A 23,561-nucleotide genomic window follows, 5' to 3' on the forward strand; every position below is an offset into this window, starting at 1 on the left:
GTGAGATGGAAGGTGTTAGCAGTCATATAGTTAGATCTCCAACAAGCCCTTCAATAAATGGTTAAATGGATCTTGTCCTATATTGCTTACACCTGCCCAGTCTTCAGGTCTATAATATAGATTTAAGTTAGTTATAGCATCTGCATTCTGGGAATGTGTGTTTTCAGTCCAGTGTTTTTGTCAGGGGATATTTCCATGCCATTCTGAGTTCTACTCTGTGTGATTGTTGAACTCTGTTTCTTATGTCTGCAGCTTTGATCTCGGCAGCCAATCCCTGATTAGCACCCATTAGACTCAGTAGCACTGGGGTCAGAGGATTGACCTCTGACAGACAGAAGCACACACACACACACACACACACACACACACACACACACACACACACACACACACACACACACACACACACACACACACACACACACACACACACACACACACACACACACACACACACACACACACACACACACACACACACACACACACACACGTAAGACGGCCACACACATAGCGCTAAACATAACATTTAGGAATGATTCTATAATCTCCCTCAGCCCCCTGTCCTCTCTCTCACCATCCTGTGTGTGTGTTTTCATCTCTACACTCTGTGTGTGTGCTTGTACTTATGTGTGTTTCGTCTCCCTGGACCTCTCTGGACATTGTTTCTGAGAAGCTCTGCTTCTGTTTTTCCACAGAACGGCTAACTACCCGGTTGGCCTGGGCAACAGCATAATCAACATCCTAGTGACGGACGAGTCGGCTGCCACAGAGCCCGTCGTCATGACAATATACACTCTACACATGTACCGCGAGAGCCGTCCCAGCCTGCCCATGTTTGGGGAGCATGTGATGTGTGGCTTCGTGCAGGTACGTGGTGCGGGCATGGTGTTTCTACACGCTTGTAACTCACTACCATACACTCACAGATGGACAAGCACTGTCAGAGACCTGGGCCCGTATTCACAAGGTCTCAGAGTAGGAGTGCTGATAGAGGATCAGTGTTTAGTTTTAGATTCTCATGAATAACTGTATATGGATAGGGGGGAACTGATCCTAGATCAACACTCTAAGATGTGTTTTCTTTTCTTCTCCATTATGAGTAAAACAAGGTAAAAATGTAAGGTTTAGTGGGACTTCACGTTCCCCATCAAATTAACCAGGAGTGACTTCCTGTTTGGGGTCCACTGACTTTACTGGAGGACCACGTCAGAGGAACACAAAATACAATTTCCCTATTATCCCGTACCATATTCAAATGAGAGGCACTATTGACTTTTACAGAGGCATGGTTTCAATTCCCAGAGCATGTGAAGTGTTTCCTTTTATGAGCAATGTTGGTCTGGCATCCAACACAAGTTTCATAGCATGTAAACAAAGGACAATCAATTCCTTCGGTGGAGAAGGAACAGTGCGGTTCCAGCATTTGTCATGTCGACGGTTGGGTTTCGCCCGAGGGAGCTTTCGTGGCTGGTCTGTGTAAAGTTTCGTGTCGGTTACGGCCGCGAATGGCATTGGGAGGCAGTGGAGCAGCAGCCGTGTGGAGATACGGTTGGTTGATATTTCCAAGCCGGTATTTTCCAGATTCCCCGATGGAATGTGGAGGAGCGGGGTCGGCGGGGGCCGTAAAGGGATTGAGAGGGTCTGATGTTCACATGAGTTCCTGTGGCAGGGGCTATATTTGAGCTTTCACACCCCAGTAAGAGTTTGGTTTGGGATGTGGTCCAGGACGCTCTGTCCCTCCCTCACCTGACACCCCCCCACACACACACTCTTCTCCAAACCTCCCTCCCTATCCCCCGATGCCGCATCTTGGGTATGAGGGTGGCGATGGGGCAATGTCCCGGGGCAGGGCAAGGTTGATGGAGCGGACCCTTAGCTGACCAATCAATGCAGGGATATGAGCCGTTAAGGAGGAGCATTTCTAGAGATTTCAGATTTGAGGACATTATAGTGATAGAAACAGTAGGAGACAGTGGGGTAAGATCACTGTACTGAATCACAATCATTTTGTCTTTTAATAATTTTAAACATCTTTCAACGCACCTAAAAAACACGTTTAACATAGGCCCTGGTGTTACCTCATATCCCAGTGATGATGCCTTCCATTACAAGAAAATAGGGAAATGTGCTCTACTTGCCATTGGCTCGACCATTGGCTCAACTGACCCCATGGCCATTGGCTCATCTTACCCCAAGGCAAACATTTTGACTATATTAGCCCACACATATACAAGGATGCACTTTCATGCTAGGTTTAGGACCTCATATTGAAGCTTATAGAGACCCAAACTGATGTATAGAACAATCTATAAATGATCTACTTTGGCTTAAATAAAAGCATCATGGAACTTCTAACATGATAAATTATTTTGATTTGGTGAAAATATATATATATATTTTTTTAACCTGGTAACTTGCTCACCTCTTTTTCCATGTGGTTTTTCCCTTCAGACTCCATGAAATGATGACCTCTTCCTAAATATTTGGTGAAATTATTAATTTTGTGTATGGTTTCCTAGAAACAAGGGTTGCTTAACTTACCCCTTTGGCTCAATTTACCCCACTCTCCCCTATGATGCTTCAAACATGCATACATACTTACACACACGGGCAACCACTTCTGAGCCTCATATGGACACACACATACTATATAAATACACACACACACATAACAGCTCCTGATGGTTCTCCCCTGCTGGTAGTGTGAGGGCTGTGGTTATTATGGTCCATTGGGAAGAGCTGACTGCCTCCCAGATTGTTATTGTGGTCACCGACCAGTCCTCACATCCCAGCAGGCATAAACCATCCTCTCCCATAGAACATGTCGTCCTGTTTTTGATCAGAAGCGAACGAGAGAAAAGAGGAGAAACATACTGAATCCTTGACAAATTGTTCACACAGCACAGCCACCAATAATTTCCTGGTGCTATTTGCTGTAAGCCTGTGAGATTAATGTTAATTATGTGTCTAACTGTCACGAATTCCCCGTGAGTGTTGGTAAACATCTGAAGCCCTCAGTTTTTTATCTTCTTCTCTCCTTTTCTTTTCTTTCTTTCTTTCTTTCTTTCTTTCTTTCTTTCTCTCTCATTTCTTTCTTTCTTTCTCTCCTTTCTTTCTCTCTTCTTTCTCTCCTTTCTCTCTCCTTTCTTTCTTTCTCCTTTTTTTCTTTCTTTCTTTCTTTCTCCTTTCTTTCTTTCTTTTTCTCCTTTCTTTCTTTCTTTCTTTCTTTCTTTCTTTCTCTTTCTTTCTTTCTTTCTTTCTTTCTTTCTTTCTTTCTCTCTCTTTATTTCTCTCTCATTTCTTTCTTTCTTTTCTCCTTTCTTTCTCTCTTCTTTTTCTTTCTCTTTCTTTCTCTCTTTCTTTCTTTCTTTCTTTCTTTCTTTCTTTCTTTCTTTCTTTCTTTCTTTCTTTCTTTCTTTCTTTCTCTCTCCTTTCTTTCTTTCTTTCTTTCTCTCTCCTTTCTTTCTTTCTTTTCTTTCTTTCTTTCTTTTTCTTTCTTTCTTTCTTTCTTTCTTTCTTTCTTTCTCTTTATTTCTCTCTCTTTCTTTCTTTCTTTCTCTCCTCTTTCTTTCTTTCTTTTCTTTCTTTCTCTCTCTTTCTTTCTTTCTTTCTTTCTTTCTTTCTTTCTTTTTCTTTCTTTCTCCTTTCTTTCTTTCTTTCTCTCTTCTTTCTCTCTTCTTTCTTTCTTTCTTTTTCTTTCTTTCTCCTTTCTTTCTTTCTTCTTTCTTTCTTTCTTTCTCTCTCATTTCTTTCTTTCTTTCTCTCTTCTTTCTCTCTCCTTTCTTTCTTTCTTTCTTTCTTTCTTTCTCTCCTTTATTTCTCTCTCATTTCTTTCTTTCTTTCTCTCCTTTCTTTCTCTCTTCTTTCTCTCTCTCTTTCTTTCTTTCTTTCTTTCTTTCTTTCTTTCTCTCTCCTTTCTTTCTCTCTCATTTCTTTCTTTCTTTCTTTCTTTCTTTCTCTCTTTTCTTTCTCTCTCCTTTCTTTCTCTTCTTTCTCTCTCCTTTCTTTCTTTCTTTCTTTCTTCTTTCTTTCTCTTTCTTTCTTTCTTTCTTTTTCTCTTCTCTCTCCTTTCTTCTTTCTCTCTCTTTCTTTCTCTCTCCTTTCTTTCTCTCTTTCTTTCTTTCTTTCTTTCTCTCTCTTTCTTTCTCTCTTTCTTTCTTTCTTTCTTTCTTTCTTTCTTTCTTTCTTTCTTTCTTTCTTTCTCTCCTTTCTTTCTTTCTTTCTTTTCTCTCTCATTTCTTTCTTTCTTTCTCTCTTTCTTTCTTTCTTTCTTTCTCTCTTTCTTTCTCTCTTCTTTCTCTTCTTTCTTTCTTTCTTTCTTTTCTTTCTTTCTCTCTCTTTCTTTCTCTCCTTTCTTTTCTCTTCTTTCTCTCTCTTTCTTTCTCTTTCTTTCTTTCTTTCTCTTCTTTCTTTCTCTCTTCTTTCTTTCTCTCTCATTTCTCTTCTTTCTTTCTCTCTCTTTCTTTCTCTCTTCTTTCTTCTTTCTTTCTTTCTTTCTTTCTTTCTTTCTTTCTTTCTCTTCTTTCTTTCTTTCTTTCTTTCTTTCTTTCTCTTCTTTTCTTTCTTTCTCTCTCCTTTCTTTCTTTCTTTCTTTCTCTCTCTTTCTTTCTTTCTTTCTTTCTTTCTTTCTTTCTTTTCTCTTTCTTTCTTTCTTTCTTTCTCTCCTTTCTTTCTCTCTTTTCTCTCTCCTTTCTTTCTTTCTCTCTCATTTCTTTCTCTCTCATTTCTTTCTTTCTTTCTCTCTTCTTTCTCTCTTCTTTCTTTCTTTCTTTCTTTCTTTCTATATCTCTCCTTCTTTCTTTCTTTCTCTCTCTCTCTCATGGACACATGCACATCAACACACTGGATTATATAGGATTACTACAAGGTGTCTGGGTCTGGCCAAACACACTGTGTGAACCGCTCTACATTGTCCACTGTACCTCATTCTAACTCATTGATCATACCCCACCACAGCTGATACACTCACTTAAACACATAAGCACATCCACGCAGCTGGTAACCCCTTCAGTGGGTGGTGGGGGTAAAGGTTACAGGTGTTTTACTCGTCTTGGGAACAAGGTCATTGCGGAGGAATAGACACATACCCTTCGTTCTCCTTTCATCTCAGTGCAAGGTGATACTGCTGGGTGTAGGCGTATGATGGGTTGGAGTCACAGGGTTGTGTGTGTGTGTGTGTGTGTGTGTGTGTGTGTGTGTGTGTGTGTGTGTGTGTGTGTGTGTGTGTGTGTGTGTGTGTGTGTGTGTGTGTGTGTGTGTGTGTGTGTGTGTGTGTGTGTGTGTGTGTGTGTGTGTGTGTGTGTGTGTGTGGAGAGAGAGAGCGAGAGAGAAAATCCATTCGCCCATACACCCAGTCCCAAATCAGCCTCTAGTACGTCTGAGAGTAACCCCTCCTGGCTGATAGGATGGTAGTTGTGATTCCCTTTAGGCAAAGTAAAAAAATATGACATTCATTACAATGACGCTTATTATCATATCTGATGTGGATATTACAGTCATCTCTGAAATTATTTGCGCCATTGATAAAGATCAACAAATAATACTATGTCTAATACCATATATAAAAGCTATATTGAATGCTCAAAAACATTTGGGATTGATATTTTAAAGTATTATTTTTTAGTAATAATACAATTATTTTATAGTATTACTCAGAGATTATTTTTTTGCAAGTAATCTTTTTTTCTTCTAAAAAGGAAGGTATATCAAAATGATTAGCACCCCTGTTTTCAATGCTTTATTCACCCTCCCCTTGCGAGGATAACGGCACTGAGACTTTTTCTAAATGTTTATGAAACACATTGGGAGGGAGCTTGGACCATTCGTCTTGGACCCTTGATATTCTTCGGTCTGTGCTTATAGACTGCACTCGTCAATTCAAGCCACAGACTTTCAATGGGGTTCAAGTCCGGACACATTGCAAATTTTTGAGTTTGTGGTCAATTAAGCCTGTCTTTGTGGATTTTCTTTGAAAATCCACTTACGGCCAAGTTTCAACCTTCTGGCAGAGGCAACCAGGTTTTTTGCAAAAATGTCCTGGTACTTGGTAGAGTTCATAATGCTTAACAGATGCCCCAGGACCAGTGAGGCAAAATATCCCTATAACATCAACGATCCACCACCATACTTTACAGTAGGTATGAGGTTATTTTCTGCATATGCATTGCCATTGGTTTCCGTGGCTAAAGACCTCTATTGTCTTCTCATCTGACCATAGCACCTGGTTCCAATCAAGGTGCCAATGCCGTTTAGCAAACATGAGTCTAATTGTGGATTTGGATACTTGGTTACCCCAAGTTGCGAGCAACACTTCCTTTCCAGTGTATTTATTTCCAGTGGTAAATAAATACAGTTGAAGTCGGAAGTTTACATACACCTTAGCCAAATACATTTAAACTTTCACAATTCAATACATTTAAACTTTTCACAATTCCTGACATTTAATCCTAGTAAAGATTCCCTGTCTTCGGTCAGTTAGGATCACCACTTTGTTTTAAGAATGTGAACTGTCAGGATAATAGAGATTATGATTTATTTCAGCTTTTATTTCTTTCATCACATTCCCACTGGGTCAGAAGTTTACATACACTCAATTAGTATTTGGTAGCATTGCCTTCAAATTGTTTAACTTGGGTCAAACGTGTCGGGTAGCCTTCCACAAGCTTCCTACAATAAGTTGGGTGAATTTTGGCCCATTCCTCCTGACAGAGCTGGTGTAACTGAGTCAAGTTTGTAGGCCTCCTTGCTCGCACTTGCTTTTTCAGTTCTGCCCACATATTTTCTATAGGATTGAGGTCAGGGCTTTGTGATGGCCACTCCAATACCTTGACTTTGTTGTCCTTAGGCCATTTTGAAACAACTTTGGAAGTATGCTTGGGGTCATTGTCCATTTGGAAGACCCATTTGAGACCAAGCTTTAAGCTTTCCTGACTGATGTCTTGAGATGTTGCTTCAATATAGACTTTTTCTGCCTCATGATGCCATCTATTTTGTGAAGTGCACCAGTCCCTCCTGCAGCAAAGCACCCTCACAACATGATGCTGCCACCTCCGTGCTTCAAGGTTGAGATGGTGTTCTTCAGCTTGCAAGCATTCCCCTTTTTCCTCCAAACATAACGAGGGTCATTATGATCAAACAGTTCTATTTTTGTTTCATCAGACCAGAGGACATTTCTCCAAAAAGTACGATCTTTGTCCCCATGTGCAGTTGCAAACCGTAGTCTGGCTTTTTGATGGCGGTTTTGGAGCAGTGGCTTCTTCCTTGCTGAGCGGCCTTGTCAGATTATGTCGATGTTTCACTGTGGATATAGATACTTTTGTACCTGTTTCCTCCAGCATGGTCACAAGGTCCTTTGCTGCTGTTCTGGGATTTATTTGCACTTCTTTGCACCAACGTACATTCATCTCTAGGAGCCAGAACACATCTCTTTCCTGAGCGGTATGATGGCTGAGAGGTCCCATGGTGTTTATACGTGCGTACTACTGTTTGTACGGATGAATGTGGTACCTTCAGGCATTTGGAAATTGCTCCCAAGGATGAACCAGACTTGTGGAGGTCTGCCATTTTTTTTCTGAGGTCTTGGCTGATTTCTTTTGATATTCAAATGATGTCAAGCAAAGAGGCACTAAGTTTGAATGTAGGCCTTGAAATACATCCACAGGTACACCTCCAATTGACTCAAATGATGTCAATTAGCCTATCAGAAGCTTCTAAAGCCATGACACCATTTTCTGGAATTTTCCAAGCTGTTTAAAGGCACAGTCAACTTAGTGTATGTAAACTTCTGACCTACTGGAATTGTGATACAGTGAAATATAAGTGAAATAATCTGTCTGTAAACAATTGTTTGACAAATGTCTTGTGTCATGCACAAATTAGATGTCCTAACCGATTTGGCAAAACTATAGTTTGTTAATTAACAATAATTTTGTGGAGTGGTTGAAAAATGAGTTTTAATGACTCATATAATGAGATTTACCCTGAGCAATTGGATTAGTGTAAAATAATATTCCTCTCTAATTTTCCTAAGTGTGTGTTTTTTAGCATTCAATATAGCTCAGTATTTGTATTATTTATTTGATGCATTATTGTTTTTGATCGTCTTTATCAAGAGTGCCAATCATTTTTGAGGTGACTGTGATATCCACATTAGATAATCCGCCTGCCCCTATTTCTCAGCCTTGGACATGCGTTCTGCAGGGGTCCAGGTGCTTTACGGGGACCGGGTTGTGTCTACATGCGCCAGTGCCATTAGTTAATGATGAATCATCATCATTGTAATGAATGTAATCTGTTTTGACTCCGAGCCTAAAGGGAATCACAACCACCGTCCTATTCCTCTGTCTCATCCATCAGCCACCAGTCAGGAGGGGTTACTCTCAGACATGCTAGAGGCTGATTTGGGACAGGGTGTATGAACCAATGGAATGCTGCTGACACACATCACACATCCAACCCTTTGACCCCAAACCATCATACTCCTACACCCAGCTGTATCACCTTGCACTGAGCTGAAAGGAGGACGAAGGGTGTGGGTCAACATGTGTGCCATTTTTTTCCCAAACATATAATATAGCTCCGTATTTTATATTATTTATTTTTTGCTCATCTTTATCAAGGGTGGCAATAATTTAGGAGGTGACTGTATATGCATGGAAGGTGAGCTACAGTAAGTTCCCTCTCTCTGTCATATAGGACACACCCCATTTGGATATTCAGAGGTTCCTAGAACCCCTTCCTCCCTGGATCACCTCTCTTCCTCCCTCATCCCTCCATTCCTCTCATCCTTCATGTGATGGAGTCTTCTCAGCATCCTTCCTGGGCAGACCGCTTGATCTGTCTGTGTGACTTAAGACCTCTGTTTATCTGTGTTAGGATGGTTTGATTTGCCTCACTATATCAAGACAGCTAGTACCCCAGCCTTTTCTATTGTTTTCTCCTCTATCTATCTCTCTCTCTCTCTCTCTCTCTCTCTCTCTCTCTCTCTCTCTCTCTCTCTCTCTCTCTCTCTCTCTCTCTCTCTCTCTCTCTCTCTCTCTCTCCTCACTCACTCACTCACTCACTCACTCACTCACTCACTCACTCACTCACTCACTCACTCACTCACTCACTCACTCACTCACTCACTCACTCACTCACTCACTCACAACTCAACTTACTTCTGCTCTTGACTCCCTTTACTGTAATGCCACTACAAGCTCATGCTATGCCAGAGGGACTTTAGAAAGCGATACCATCTCCCCCTTGAAGTACAGTCTGAAATAATTATATTTCCACAGCATTTGATGGGCATTCTTGGTGCATGAATGTGACACGCAGACATAACCACATTTCAGGGCCTGTCTAGGACAGCAAATAGTTTTTCCAAGTTTGATCTGAAACGCAAATTTTCATTGCTCCTCCTGATCCTGATCCACTTGGCTTAGTGAGAATTCATTTATTTGCAGTTTAGTGAAGGAAACTAATTGTCACATGCACTCTCACTCACACACACACACACACACACACACACACACACACACACACACACACACACACACACACACACACACACACACACACACACACACACACACACACACACACACACACACACACACACACACACACACACACACACACACACACACACACACACACACACACACACACACACACACACACACACACACACGTTCATGCTCAGACATATATTCACAAATCAGGCAGGTTCACACCACCACCATACCCCATGTGAGCCATGATGTGGAAACCATTAAGGGATCGGAGAGGAGAGTAGCAAAGGAGAGTTATTTTAATGCCGGAGCACGTTCCCATTTCCCTCATTCTCTCCCAGTCCCCCTGGCCCCACCTTCTTTAATATCCCCATACAGCCCCTCTTTTTATTTATTTTGAAACATAGGTTAGGGACTTTCCAAATCAAAGTGACCTGAATGCATCACCTGTCAATTAGACCAGCTGAGGCACAGCAGTGAGTAAAGGGCCTTCAGGATTCTGCAATATGTCCACCATATTGAGGAGGGTTTTGGTTCTTGCTTGATGTTGCTCTTATAAAATAGATGATTTAAAGTGGGTATATCATGAAGACAGTGATGGAATGTATTAAGTGTCAAACGTACAAAACCATTATTTAAATTGCATCGGACAAAGCCTTATGTCGTGATTTGGGAATAACGAGGGCTAATTGGTGAGAGAGCCTGGTGTCGTCGTTAGCAATGTGACCCCAGGGCAAACCCAGTATAAACTCCCTCGCCGTACCACGAGTCCCCACATTTACGTGTTCCACCCATCAACGTGTGTGGAACTCCGAAAGACCGATGTGTGGTTCTCTGCTTGGTGCAATGTTGTACTTTGTCTCGTCCTGCTGTTTTGATCTGCCTTTTTGGATTTGACACTTTCTCTGAGGTGATGGTGTTTTCGTTGACCTCCGACCTCCGGTCTCTCTGCTCTGCAACCTGCCCTGTCCATCCATCTGCCGTGCATTAGAGCGTTGGCCAGTGTCCAATCCCGAGGTGACAAGGTAAAAATTTGGTCGTTCTGCCCATGAGCAAGGCAGTTAACCCACTGTTCGCCGGGCACCGAAGACATGAATGTCGATAAGGGCAGCCCCCCCCCCCCCCCGTACCTCTCTGGGTTAAATGCGGTGCTGATGACACATTTCAGTTGAATGCGTTCAGTTGGACAACTGACTAGGTATCGCCCTTTCCCTTTCCATGTCACTGACAACCACGCTCTGATAACAACTACTATCTCATCTGCTCCAGCCTTCCGCTCAAATCCTAGTCGTTCACTCTCTTCCTCCGTGGGTCAGAGTGAGAGAGAATGAGAGAGAAAGTGTCCACTCATCCTACACGGGGGGCAGAAGAATTGGGCCCTAGAACAGGGCCTCCATTGATGCGGCATGTGGGGCTTTTGAAGTGCTATCATGTGAAGGCTCGGAGCTTCAGTGTTCATATCAGCAGGCTGTCTGGCTATCTGATGCTGCTCGGTTATCTCGCTATGTTGATAGCCACAGGTGGGAATGGGAAACTGGCTGAGGGTGGAACTCAATAGTCTAGAGTAGCTTCCTTGTCTCGTATCCTATCCTCCGTCTGTATTGACTTCACAAAGCTGATGTTCTATGACCAGCCATGCCTCACTTATGAGGACTGGTACACTCACCAGTGAGAAAGTCCAACCAGGAGCACTTTCTGTTACTACAGAAGGAGGACTGCCCTTCCACACATAGTTTTATATTTTTACATGTCCACTGTTATGGCTGGACACGTGTTCAGTTTATTCCATTACCGTCTCATTCAACCCTCCACTTCCCATTCTATCAACACTGGTGAGATCACGGCTCTGTCCCAGTTTCCCAACCCTGGTCTCCACACCTATCCGTATCCCTTCTCATAGAGGGAAACTAAGCATTGATTTCCTGGTGTTGTTGTCAGGGGGTCTTGGTGGGAGTCTGGCTCTTTGATGTGCTGCAGCTGTGAATTCCACCGAGGCCCAGTCCCAGGGCTGATCCACAGAAGCTGGCTCTGTTACCCCCCCTCCACCCCTTCTCCTCCCTCACTCAGCCCAGGAGTGTGCCACTTCACTCAGACAATGGCTGACTTTATGCGCCCCGCCGTGTTATCATACGGGAGCGGAGGGAGGGAGGGGGAAGACGGAGGGAAGAGGGGGAGACGGGTCTTCTCATTAAAACTCCTGTTGGTTCCTCTCAGTCCAATAAAAATAATCACTGCTGCAGTGTTTGATCTGTTTTGATCAGTCAGAGAGGGTGAGGGGTGAGGGGTGATAGACATTCAAAGAAACATTCATTAAATGGTTTGGTCCTTTTATCATTTAGGGGATAAATAACTTTGTTGGGGTAGAGGACCCCCCCACTCTTGCCCCCTGTTACCCTGTGTATGTAGAAACCCTCCTCTCTGTCTCTACCACTTGCCTTTCTAGCTTCCCTCTCTCTCTGTGTGTGTGTGTTTGTGGGTTTATGTGTGTGTGTGTGTGTGTGTGTGTGTGTGTGTGTGTGTGTGTGTGTGTGTGTGTGTGTGTGTGTGTGTGTGTGTGTGTGTGTGTGTGTGTGTGTGTGTGTGTGTGTGTGTGTGTGTGTGTGTGTGTGTGTGTGTGTGTCAGGGCTGTAATTCGTTGCCGTTGACAGGGCCATTCTGGGTGGGAGGATTTAGGGGTCTGTGATTCAGGGCGAGGGTTCAACACCCACGGTCATCCCCTCATAGAGCCCTACAGCTGCTCTAACCTATTAGTATGTAAAAATATTTAGGAGATACAGAGAAAGATTGAAGCAACTAGACGTACAGTACCAGTCAAACGTTTGGACACACCTACTCATTCAAGGGTTTTTCATTATTTTTTACTATTTTCTACATTGTACCCTTTGCCTTGATGACAGCTTTGCTCACTCTTGGCATTCACTCAACCAGCTTCACCTGGCATGTTTTTTCCAACAGTCTTGAAGGAGTTCCCACATATGCTGAGCTGTTTCCCTTCATTCTGCGGTCCAACTCATCCCAAACTGTCGGGTGATTGTGGAGGCCAGGTCATCTGATGCAGCACTCCATCACTCTCTTTATTGGTCAAATAGCCCTTACACAGCCTGGTGGTGGATTGGGTCATTGTCCAGTTGAAAAACAAATGATAGTCCCACTATCCGCAAACCAGACGGGATGGCATATCGCTGCAGAATGCTGTGCTAGTCATGCTGTTTAAGTGTACCTTGAATTCTAAATAAATCACAGTGTCACCAGCAAAGCACCATCACACCTCCTCCTCCATGCTTCACGGAGGGAACCACACATGCAGAGATAATCTGTTCACCTACTCTGCGTCTCACAAAGACACATAGTTTGGAACCAAAAATCAAAAATGTGGACTCATCAGACCAAAGGACAGATTTCCACTGGTACAATGTCCATTGCTCATGGCTCTTGGCCCAAGCAAGTCTCTTTTTCTTATTTGTGTCGTTTAGTAGTGGTTTCCTTAAAGAAATTTGACCATAAAGGCCTGATTCACGCGGTCTCCTCTGAACAGTTGATGTTGAGATGTGTCTGTTACTTGAACTCTGTGAATCATTTATTTGGGCTGGTAACTCTAACTCTAATGAACTTATCCTCAGAGCTCTGTTATTCCTGGTGGTGTCCCCGGCAGCGTTCCTGGCTCAGGGAAATGGGAATGTCGTCTGAGAAGAAGCGAGGCCGGCTCTTAGTGGAGGGAAACCATAATGATAAGATATGTGTGTGGATTGTTTTGGCAGGGAGAGTGACTTGTACAGTTTAACGCACATTATCACATAGGAAAACACACTTGAGTTTTAAGGCACATTAACAAGCATATAAACACGCATGCATGTATGTCCGTACACAAATGTGGGAACACGCACACGCGCGAGAGTAGGCTATCACAGGATTGGTTTTCCAGCTGTGCTATGCATTTTGTTTTACCTTGCAGTTTGATTATACAGTAGTACTTGAGGTCACTTGTACATTAGCTGACAACACTCACAGACTCTCAGTCTTTACTTCATACCCTCTTCAATTTGCCTCTAGCCTCTTATTCAGCATCCATCTCACTCTCTCTCTTTCTGCTAACCCCCTCTCTCTCCATCTGACTCCCCCTTGTTTCTCTGGGATTCTGTCTGCCTCTCTCCCGCTCTCTCTCATTCACACTGAGCACACACACCTCTGAATATGTTCCTGTATGTGTCTGTTTCCTCATTATGCATCGTTTCTGGGTGGTATTGTAAACTGGTAATGAGTTGTGTACTGTTGTTCTGATCAGAGGGCGGATGTGTGGGCTTTCCGTCCTCTCTGTGTCCCCCCCCCCTCCACCCCATCCCCCCGGAGCGGGGTTCTGCGGTTCCTCCAAAGGCCCAATAAACCATGTTTTAAATTGGTTATCGGAAATGTGTGCATTTGTTTCTGTGTGTTCTATCCCAATGTAAATGGAGCCCATGACAACCTAATTTAACTAGTCAATAACTTACGTATGAATTATCTCACTTTGGAAAAATACCATTTTAATCACAGAAAGTAACAGCACACATTTCAGAACTTTTGCTTATAATGAAATATCTGAGGTCTTAGACAGTGATGGAGTGTTTAGGCTCTGCCTGTGCCAAGAAAATCCTCCCTCTCACCAAAGCGTAAATATCGCTCTTTTGCTTTTACCCGTCGCTATGGTAATGACAAGCATGTCCAATGTGGCGGTGTGGACTGTGGAATACTGTTCAGCAGCAGGCATAGCCCTGGCAATCACACCAAGGATCACCCAAATATGAATAGCAGCGCTACATATTCCCTCCAATTCTCCACAAGTCTCTGTTTCCACCTTTAATCACCACTCAATCAGTGTAGTAACTCAACCTTATGGGAAATAATCATCACTCAAAACATAGAATCCTACTGCTGTTAAACCTTTACAGATGTGGTTGGGACTTTATCCGGCTGCTGGCATTAGTAGCGGACTCTGTTTAAGAGAAAGGGGGTGTATGATCTAGTAAATGCAGCTCTACGCTCGCTCCCAATCAGGGGTTTCATTTAAGTTATTTTTTTTAAATCAATTTTTTTATTTAACCTTTAACTTGGCAAGTCAGTTAAGAACAAATTCTTATTTACAATGACGGCCTACCCCGGGCCGCCCTATGGGACTCCTAATCACGACCCTTCGTCTCTCGTTTGTGGTAGGGGCAGCCCAATTATGGATGCATGTTGAAATAACTGTACCATTATCCACACTATCCACACCAGCCACTGTTCATTTGGTTCTCCCGCCATTATAACGCACCGATTTGAATGTCCTTCTCTGAGTTTGGGCTGCCTACTACTGACTGAATGGCTCACAAAGAATTACCAAGACTTCTCTCTCTCACGTCAACCCTCTTTCTCTCTGTCTTTATTCCTGTCTCTCCACCTCAATTTCTATGTCTCTTTGTTCCTCTCTTCGTCTCTCTGTGTCTTTCATCTGCACGCTCCTAACCACAACAAAGATTGCAATGGGCTGCCCAGAAGAACTGGACCACCTAACATTCCATTGGCCAGATCTGAGTCCCTGAAAACCAGTACAATACCAGATGATGTTTAATACCTGACACAAACAAACCCTTGTTGAACCTCTGGGTTGGGATGACTTAGTCCTGGACTCTTGGTTTCCCAGGTTCTCCAGTTTTGGTCCTCAAAGCTCGCATGGCTCCCTTTCACTTAGTACGGGCCAGTGCTTGCGGCTAACGCTCATGTTAACTTTAGCTACTCATGCTCTGATGATCTTTACACAGTCATAGGGACTGGTCCTCTCAGCCTGTGGTTTCCCAAGGTCACTCTGTTGCCAGGTTACATCATGGTTGTTGTTGTGGATGTGGAGGAAGGAGTGTATGGTTAAAATGTACTTGTTAGAATTGACTTTAAATGACCACACAATCATTATTAGAAGATGTATTAATTTATGTGATTGGTAGTAAAGTCTCCTGATGGCCGTATGGTGGCTCTGATGGTTCAGATTTCCTGTATGAGCAGAGAGCTTTCAGGCTGAGAGTTTGGAATTGATATAGATTAATAACCTAGTTGAGGAAGTCATTGTTTTCCCATAGAAACAGAAGGCATGGAATTTGAAACAGTTTGGAATTGAAACAGTTTTTTATCCCCCTTGAAATTTCCCGAATTTAAATCCGCAATATTCTTGCGCAATTGTGATTGTACTTCTAGGAATCTGTGTACATATCTTACACTGGCTGCGCTGAGAGGCTGGGAAAAGTCGTTATGAGTTGCAAGTGATTGAAGATTTGGCAGTGTGGATATCGCTGTGTGGTAGACCATTCCAGATTGGCTGACCATTGCTTCCTCTGGGATCTGGCTGGGTTTCTTTCCCCTTTTGACTTGGCACTCTGTCTCATGTACTTCATAGTGCCATCAAATGACATCCTACCAATAGGTCTTCATGTGTTTAGAATGATTTTGTTGTATACGCTTGTTCATACATTCCAGTGTGATGCATTGTACAGGTTTTACGTGAGAGGAGAACTCTGTGTGTGTGTGTGTGTGTGTGTGTGTGTGTGTGTGTGTGTGTGTGTGTGTGTGTGTGTGTGTGTGTGTGTGTGTGTGTGTGTGTGTGTGTGTGTGTGTGTGTGTGTGTGTGTGTGTGTGTGTGTGTGTGTGTGTGTGTGTGTGTGTGTCCTAGTTCCGGCGCCGACAGAGATGGCCGCCTCGCTTCGCGTTCCTAGGAAACTATGCAGTTTTTTGTTTTTTTTTACGTGTTATTTCTTACATTAGTACCCCAGGTCATCTTAGGTTTCATTACATACAGTCGAGAAGAACTACTGAATATAAGATCAGCGTCAACTCACCATCAGTACGACCAAGAATATGTTTTCCGCGACGCGGATCCTTTGTTCTGCCTTACAAACAGGACAACGGAATGGATCGCATGCAGCGACCGAAGAAAATGACTCCGAAAAAGAGGGAAACAAGGCGGTCTTCTGGTCAGACTCCGAACAAGGGCACATCGCGCACCACTCCCCAGCATTCTTCTTGCCAATGTCCAGTCTCTTGACAACAAGGTTGACGAAATCCGAGCAAGGGTGGCATTCCAGAGGGACATCACAGACTGCAACGTTCTCTGCTTCACGGAAACATGGCTCACTGGGAAGACGCTATCCGATGCGGTGCAGCCAACGGGTTTCTCCACGCATCGCACCGACAGAAACAAACATCTTTCTGGTAAGAAGAGTGTCGGGGGCGTATGCCTCATGACTAACGAGACATGGTGTGATGAAGGAAACATACTGGAACTCAAATCCTTCTGTTCACCTGATTTAGAATTCCTCACAATCAAATGTAGACCGCATTATCTTCCAAGAGAATTCTCTTCGATTATAATCACAGCCGTATATATCCCCCCCCAAGCAGACACATCGATGGCTCTGAACGAACTTTATTTAACTCTTTGCAAACTGGAAACCATTTATCCGGAGGCTGCATTCATTGTAGCTGGGGATTTTAACAAAGCTAATCTGAAAACAAGACTCCCTAAATTTTATCAGCATATCGATTGCGCAACCAGGGGTGGTAAAACCTTGGATCATTGTTACTCTAACTTCCGCGACACATATAAGGCCCTGCCCCCGCCCCCCTTTCGGAAAACCTGACCACGACTCCATTTTGCTGATCCCTGCCTACAGGCAGAAACTCAAACAAGAGGCTCCCACGCTGAGGTCTGTCCAACGGTGGTCAGACCAAGCTGACTCCACACTCCAAGACTGCTTCCATCACGTGGACTGGGACATGTTTGGTATTGCGTCAGATAAAAATATTGACGAATACGCTGATTCGGTGTGCGAGTTCATTAGAACGTGCGTCGAAGATGTCGTTCCCATAGCAACGATAAAAACATTCCCTAACCAGAAACCGTGGATTGATGGCAGCATTCGTGTGAAACTGAAAGCGCGAACCACTGCTTTTAATCAGGGCAAGGTGTCTGGCAACATGACCGAATACAAACAGTGTAGCTATTCCCTCCGCAAGGCTATTAAACAAGCTAAGCGTCAGTACAGAGACAAAGTGGAATCTCAATTTCAATGGCTCAGACACAAGAGGCATGTGGCAGGGTCTACAGTCAATCACAGACTACAAGAAGAAACCCAGCCCAGTCACGGACCAGGATGTCCTGCTCCCAGGCAGACTAAATAACTTTTTTGCCCACTTTGAGGACAATACAGTGCCACTGACACGGCCTGCAATGAAAACATGCGGTCTCTCCTTCACTGCAGCTGAGGTGAGTAAGACATTTAAACGTGTTAACCCTCGCAAGGCTGCAGGCCCAGACGGCATCCCCAGCCGCGCCCTCAGAGCATGCGCAGACCAGCTGGCCGGTGTGTTTACGAACATATTCAATCAATCCCTATACCAGTCTGCTGTTCCCACATGCTTCAAGAGGGCCACCATTGTTCCTGTTCCCAAGAAAGCTAAGGTAACTGAGCTAAACGACTACCTCCCCGTAGCACTCACTTCCGTCATCATGAAGTGCTTTGAGAGACTAGTCAAGGACCATATCACCTCCACCCTACCTGACACCCTAGACCCACTCCAATTTGCTTACCGCCCAAATAGGTCCACAGACGATGCAATCTCAACCACACTGCACACTGCCCTAACCCACCTGGACAAGAGGAATACCTATGTGAGAATGCTGTTCATCGACGACAGCTCGGCATTCAACACCATAGTACCCTCCAAGCTCGTCATCAAGCTTGAGACCCTGGGTCTCGACCCCGCCCTGTGCAACCGGGTACCGGACTTCCTGACGGGCCGCCCCCAGGTGGTGAGGGTAGGCAACAACATCTCCTCCCCGCTGATCCTCAACACGGGGGCCCCACAAGGGTGCGTTCTGAGCCCTCTCCTGTACTCCCTGTTCACCCACGACTGCATGGCCACGCACGCCTCCAACTCAATCATCAAGTTTGCGGACGACACAACAGTGGTAGGCTTGATTACCAACAACAACGAGACGGCCTACAGGGAGGAGATGAGGGCCCTCGGAGTGTGGTGTCAGGAAAATAACCTCACACTCAACGTCAACAAAACTAAGGAGATGATTGTGGACTTCAGGAAACAGCAGAGGGAACACCCCCCTATCCACATCGATGGAACAGTAGTGGAGAGGGTAGCAAGTTTTAAGTTCCTCGGCATACACATCACAGACAAACTGAATTGGTCCACTCACACTGACAGCGTCGTGAAGAAGGCGCAGCAACGCCTCTTCAACCTCAGGAGGCTGAAGAAATTTGGCTTGTCACCAAAAGCACTCACAAACTTCTACAGATGCACAATCGAGAGCATCCTGGGGGGCTGTATCACCGCCTGGTACGGCAACTGCTCCGCCCTCAACCGTAAGGCTCTCCAGAGGGTAGTGAGGTCTGCACAACGCATCACCGGGGGCAAACTACCTGCCCTCCAGGACACCTATACCACCCGATGTTACAGGAAGGCCATAAAGATCATCAAGGACATCAACCACCCGAACCACTGCCTGTTCACCCCGCTATCATCCAGAAGGCGAGGTCAGTACAGGTGCATCAAAGCTGGGACCGAGAGACTGAAAAACAGCTTCTATCTCAAGGCCATCAGACTGTTAAACAGCCACCACTAACATTGACTGGCCGCTGCCAACACACTGTCATTGACACTGACCCAACTACAGCCACTTTAATAATGGGATTGATGGGAAATGATGTAAATATATCACTAGCCACTCTAAACAATGCTACCTTATATAATGTTACTTACCCTACATTATTCATCTCATATGCATACGTATATACTGTACTCTACATCATCGACTGCATCCTTATGTAATACATGTATCACTAGCCACTTTAACTATGCCACTTTGTTTACTTTGTCTACATACTCATCTCATATGTATATACTGTACTCGATACCATCTACTGTATGCTGCTCTGTACCATCACTCATTCATATATCCTTATGCACATATTCTTTATCCCCTTACACTGTGTATAAGACAGTAGTTTTGGAATTGTTAGTTAGATTACTTGTTGGTTATCACTGCATTGTCGGAACTAGAAGCACAAGCATTTCGCTACACCCGCATTAACATCTGCTAACCATGTGTATGTGACAAATAACATTTGATTTGATTTGATTTGATATTTGTTTGTGTGTGTGTGTGTGTGTGTGTGTGTGTGTGTGTGTGTGTGTGTGTGTGTGTGTGTGTGTGTGTGTGTGTGTGTGTGTGTGTGTGTGTGTGTGTGTGTGTGTGCGTGCGTGCGTGCGTGCGTGCGTGCGTGCGTGCGAGAGAGAGAGAGAGAGAGAGAGAGAGAGAGAGAGAGAGAGAGAGAGAGAGAGAGAGAGAGAGAGAGAGAGAGAGAGAGAGAGAGAGAGAGAGAGAGAGAGAGAGAGAGAGAGAGAGAGAGAGAGAGAGAGAGAGAGAGAGAGAGAGAGAGCAGGCACTGTGACGTTGATCTCAGACAGCATGTCCCACAGCAATTTTCCCTGTCATTACAATCACATGATTTGGTACATCGACATGAGTTTTATGACATGGAAATGTGAAGAGCACATTTAGACTCACAGGTGTTTGGCTTGCTTGTATGACATCAAATCGTTATTTATTATAATCCTCAACGTCTTTCAAAATACAATGAGTCCTCTTATCTTACAGCATTTCCCTCACTCAGACAACAAAATATTTGAAAAAGTTGCCCAATTAGTAGGAGGGACAGGTGCAACGTCTTATCACGGGAGGTGCTCAAGTTCAGAATGGCTGTCAATCAAAACCCATACAGAGCTGTGAAGGACTGAACCTGAGGTCTGACGTCATGTACAGCCACAATGTTCCAATTTAGGCGCTTCTCAGTGCCCAAATCTGCCATTTTCAACCTGTATATGGGTATGAGTATAAAGGGCTACAGATGGAATCCGCATTAGGGGGAACCAGGGTCACTGGCCACCTCACCACCCATTAGGGGGAACCAGGGTCACTGGCCACCTCACCACCCATTAGGGGGAACCAGGGTCACTGGCCACCTCACCACCCATTAGGGGGAACCAGGGTCACTGGCCACCTCACCACCCATTTGGGGGAACCAGGGTCACTGGCCACCTCACCACCCATTAGGGGGAACCAGGGTCACTGGCCACCTCACCACCCATTAGGGGGAACCAGGGTCATATTTTATTTCCACTGTGTTCTTTGGGAATCAGCGGCTCTCCTGTAACCATGAAATTGACTTTCTGAGGAGAGGAATCCAGCGCTTCACAGCAGAACTGCCCTGAAGGAACTCTAGAACTCTGTTGCCTTGTAGTCAGAATTTACAGTGTATTTCAGCAGTCTTTCTAGGGATTGGCCTGTCGTCTCAACAGCAGCCAACAACCCCTGCGAGACCCAGCATGAAGACTGAGGTGAAAGAGATCTCCAATAGCTTTATTGTTTTATACAGTTGTATTGTTTTATTCAGGCAGGATTAGACCGAGCCTATCTTCAGAGGAGTGATTTTTGGAGTGGGTGTTTGTACACTCCTATGCCTGGGTGTGTTTCCCTTGTGCTACTACTTGATACCCTTTTGAGACATAGAATTCCCCAAATATTTATTATACCCCCAAATATGTATTAATTAGTGTGTTATTCCTTTTTCCCCCAATTAACTTTTTGTTCCGATCTCAACCCCTACTTGAGGTGAACGGAGGCTCCTGGTCTCCCTACTAAGCTGGCTTCTCTAATGAGTAGGGTCCGTTTGGTCCTGGAGGATTGGAGTCTGATGGGTAGATTGACCAGGCTTTGTGTCTGCTCCAACAAAAGCAGGTAGTTGTGTCTTAACAAAGCCTCTTGGCACAGAGACAAGCAGCTATGATCTAATGGAGTTCACGGCCGGATTAGCTGTGTGTGTGTGTGTGTGTGTGTGTGTGTGTGTGTGTGTGTGTGTGTGTGTGTGTGTGTGTGTGTGTGTGTGTGTGTGTGTGTGTGTGTGTGTGTGTGTGTGTGTGTGTGTGTGTGTGTGTGTGTGTGTGTGTGTGTGTGTGTGTGTGTGTCGGGGATTAGCACTCCCTTTTTCGAGGTTGGTTAGCATAGCTCTTTGATCAATGCAGATTACGGTAGTGTTGAACTCAGAACCTTATAACCAAGTCACCCCACACGCACACACACACACACACACACACGCACGCACGCACGCACACTACATTCTCCTCTGAAGTACGGCTCTCTAGTCCCTAGGTGGCCTCAAACCATCTCTTGGTTTTCAGCAATTTATTAACCAAATGTGTTGTTAGGAGAGTCCTATTGGGGAGCCTGGCTGAGAATTGATGGTCTATGAATCAGAGGTTTTCACTGAGGGCTGATGTCAGAGGGATGCTATTATTGCTCCCTGTTCTATAATTCATTTTAAGGAGGGGGAAGAGAACTTGACAGATAAAACGCTGGTATATGTGCGCACCTGCCACTGTAAAAGAAGAGGGAGGTTGAGAGAAAGAGAGGGAAAAGATGGAGAAAGGGCAGAGAGAAAAATACAGATGATCTTGGCCTGCGATTGAGCTCTCTCTCTCTCTCTCTCTCTCTCTCTCTCTCTCTCTCTCTCTCTCTCTCTCTCTCTATATATATATATATATATATATATATATATATATATACTGTATACTATATATACAGATCTTTTTTACGTGGCAGCGAGACTCTCCGGTCCGTTTTAAGAAGAGGGATGGAGGGAAGGATGAAAGGCAGCTGCAGTTCGTTTCCTCCATAACGGCGGTTGGGCCGTGGCCCCAGGCGGCTCCCTCAGACCCCAGGGTTCTCTGTGTTTGTGGCATGTACACTGTGCACAGGTACGAACAAGAAAATCCCTGTTAAGTTGTCTTGTGGCACTTTGTTGAGAGCTGCGCCGGAGCCGTGGGGAATGTGGTGTGGACGTGTGAACTGAAGACCCTCAGAGGGAGGGAGGGAGGGAGGGAGGGAGGGAGGGAGGGAGGGAGGGAGGGAGGGAGGGAGGGAGGGAGGTTGGGTGGGAGGTGGGTGTGTGTGGGTGGGTGGGTGGGTGGGTGGGTGGGTGGGTGTGTGAGGTTCAGTTCCTTCATGGCCCGCTTGAAAAGGAAAGTGTACGTGTATCTAGGTGTGTGTGTGTGTGTGTGTGTGTGTGTGTGTGTGTGTGTGTGTGTGTGTGTGTGTGTGTGTGTGTGTGTGTGTGTGTGTGTGTGTGTGTGTGTGTGTGTGTGTGTGTGTGTGTGTGTGTGTGTGTGTGTGTGTGTGAAGAGCATCTATGTTAGTGTGTGTGAGGTTCAGTCGCGCCGCAAGCCCGATGGTAAGGGGAGGTGCCTGGCGGTTTCTCTGTACTCAGTACTAGACGGTCGGTCGGCTCCCACGGGCCCCCTGGGATACGTAGCTTCCCAGCCGCTGTCATTCATCTGGTTAGGTTTGTCTGACCTCTGACCACTCACCTCCAACCATTTGACCCCCCACCACCACCAACCTCAAAGAGTGGGACACGGCACCCACCGCCAAGCTCCTGATACCGAAGAGAAGAGACAAAGAAGGCTGAGAGGGAGATGGAGGGAAATGAGATGAGTAAAGAAGTGAAAGATTGTGAGAATAGAGAGGGCCCAAAAGAGAGATGGAAACACGGTGGGCGAGGGAATGGCAGAAAGGTCATTACCATTACCTGGTAAAATAAGGGTTAAATCAAATCAAAATTGAGACATAGGTAATGAGTCAGTGGTCAGTGACCACAGTAACTGCCTCCCATAACTCAAACAGAGAGGGGAAAACATGATCATTCCTATCAGTACACTACAGCTATGAAAGCCTTTGAAAATGGACATTTCCATCACCTATATGGTTGTAGAAATGCTCAGATGAGTTGAATTGTTAAATAAATTAATATGGTCATAAATCTACCCCAACCTGCCATTTGCATTACTGTGTTTCATCGTGACAACAACTTGAACAATAACACTGAATGGATAGTAGAACAATAGCACTGAATGGATAGTAGAACAATAGCACTGAATGGATACTGGAACAATAGCACTGAATGGATAGTAGAAAATAGCACTGAATGAATA

At 44.6% G+C, this 23,561-nt stretch overlaps 1 protein-coding gene across 2 annotated transcripts in view; it reads left to right on the forward strand.

Moving 5' to 3' along the window:
• LOC123994589 (cadherin-like and PC-esterase domain-containing protein 1) overlaps positions 1-23,561 on the forward strand; it is a 99,330-nt gene that overhangs the window by 41,073 nt on the left and 34,696 nt on the right. For both annotated transcript variants that reach the window (XM_046297366.1, XM_046297367.1), the window contains exon 14: positions 699-870. In XM_046297366.1, coding sequence (XP_046153322.1) covers positions 699-870 — 172 coding nt within the window. The remainder of the gene's footprint in view (positions 1-698; positions 871-23,561) is intronic.

Source organism: Oncorhynchus gorbuscha, linkage group LG14 (assembly GCF_021184085.1).
Source record: "Oncorhynchus gorbuscha isolate QuinsamMale2020 ecotype Even-year linkage group LG14, OgorEven_v1.0, whole genome shotgun sequence".
In the NCBI taxonomy this organism is placed as follows: domain Eukaryota; kingdom Metazoa; phylum Chordata; class Actinopteri; order Salmoniformes; family Salmonidae; genus Oncorhynchus; species Oncorhynchus gorbuscha.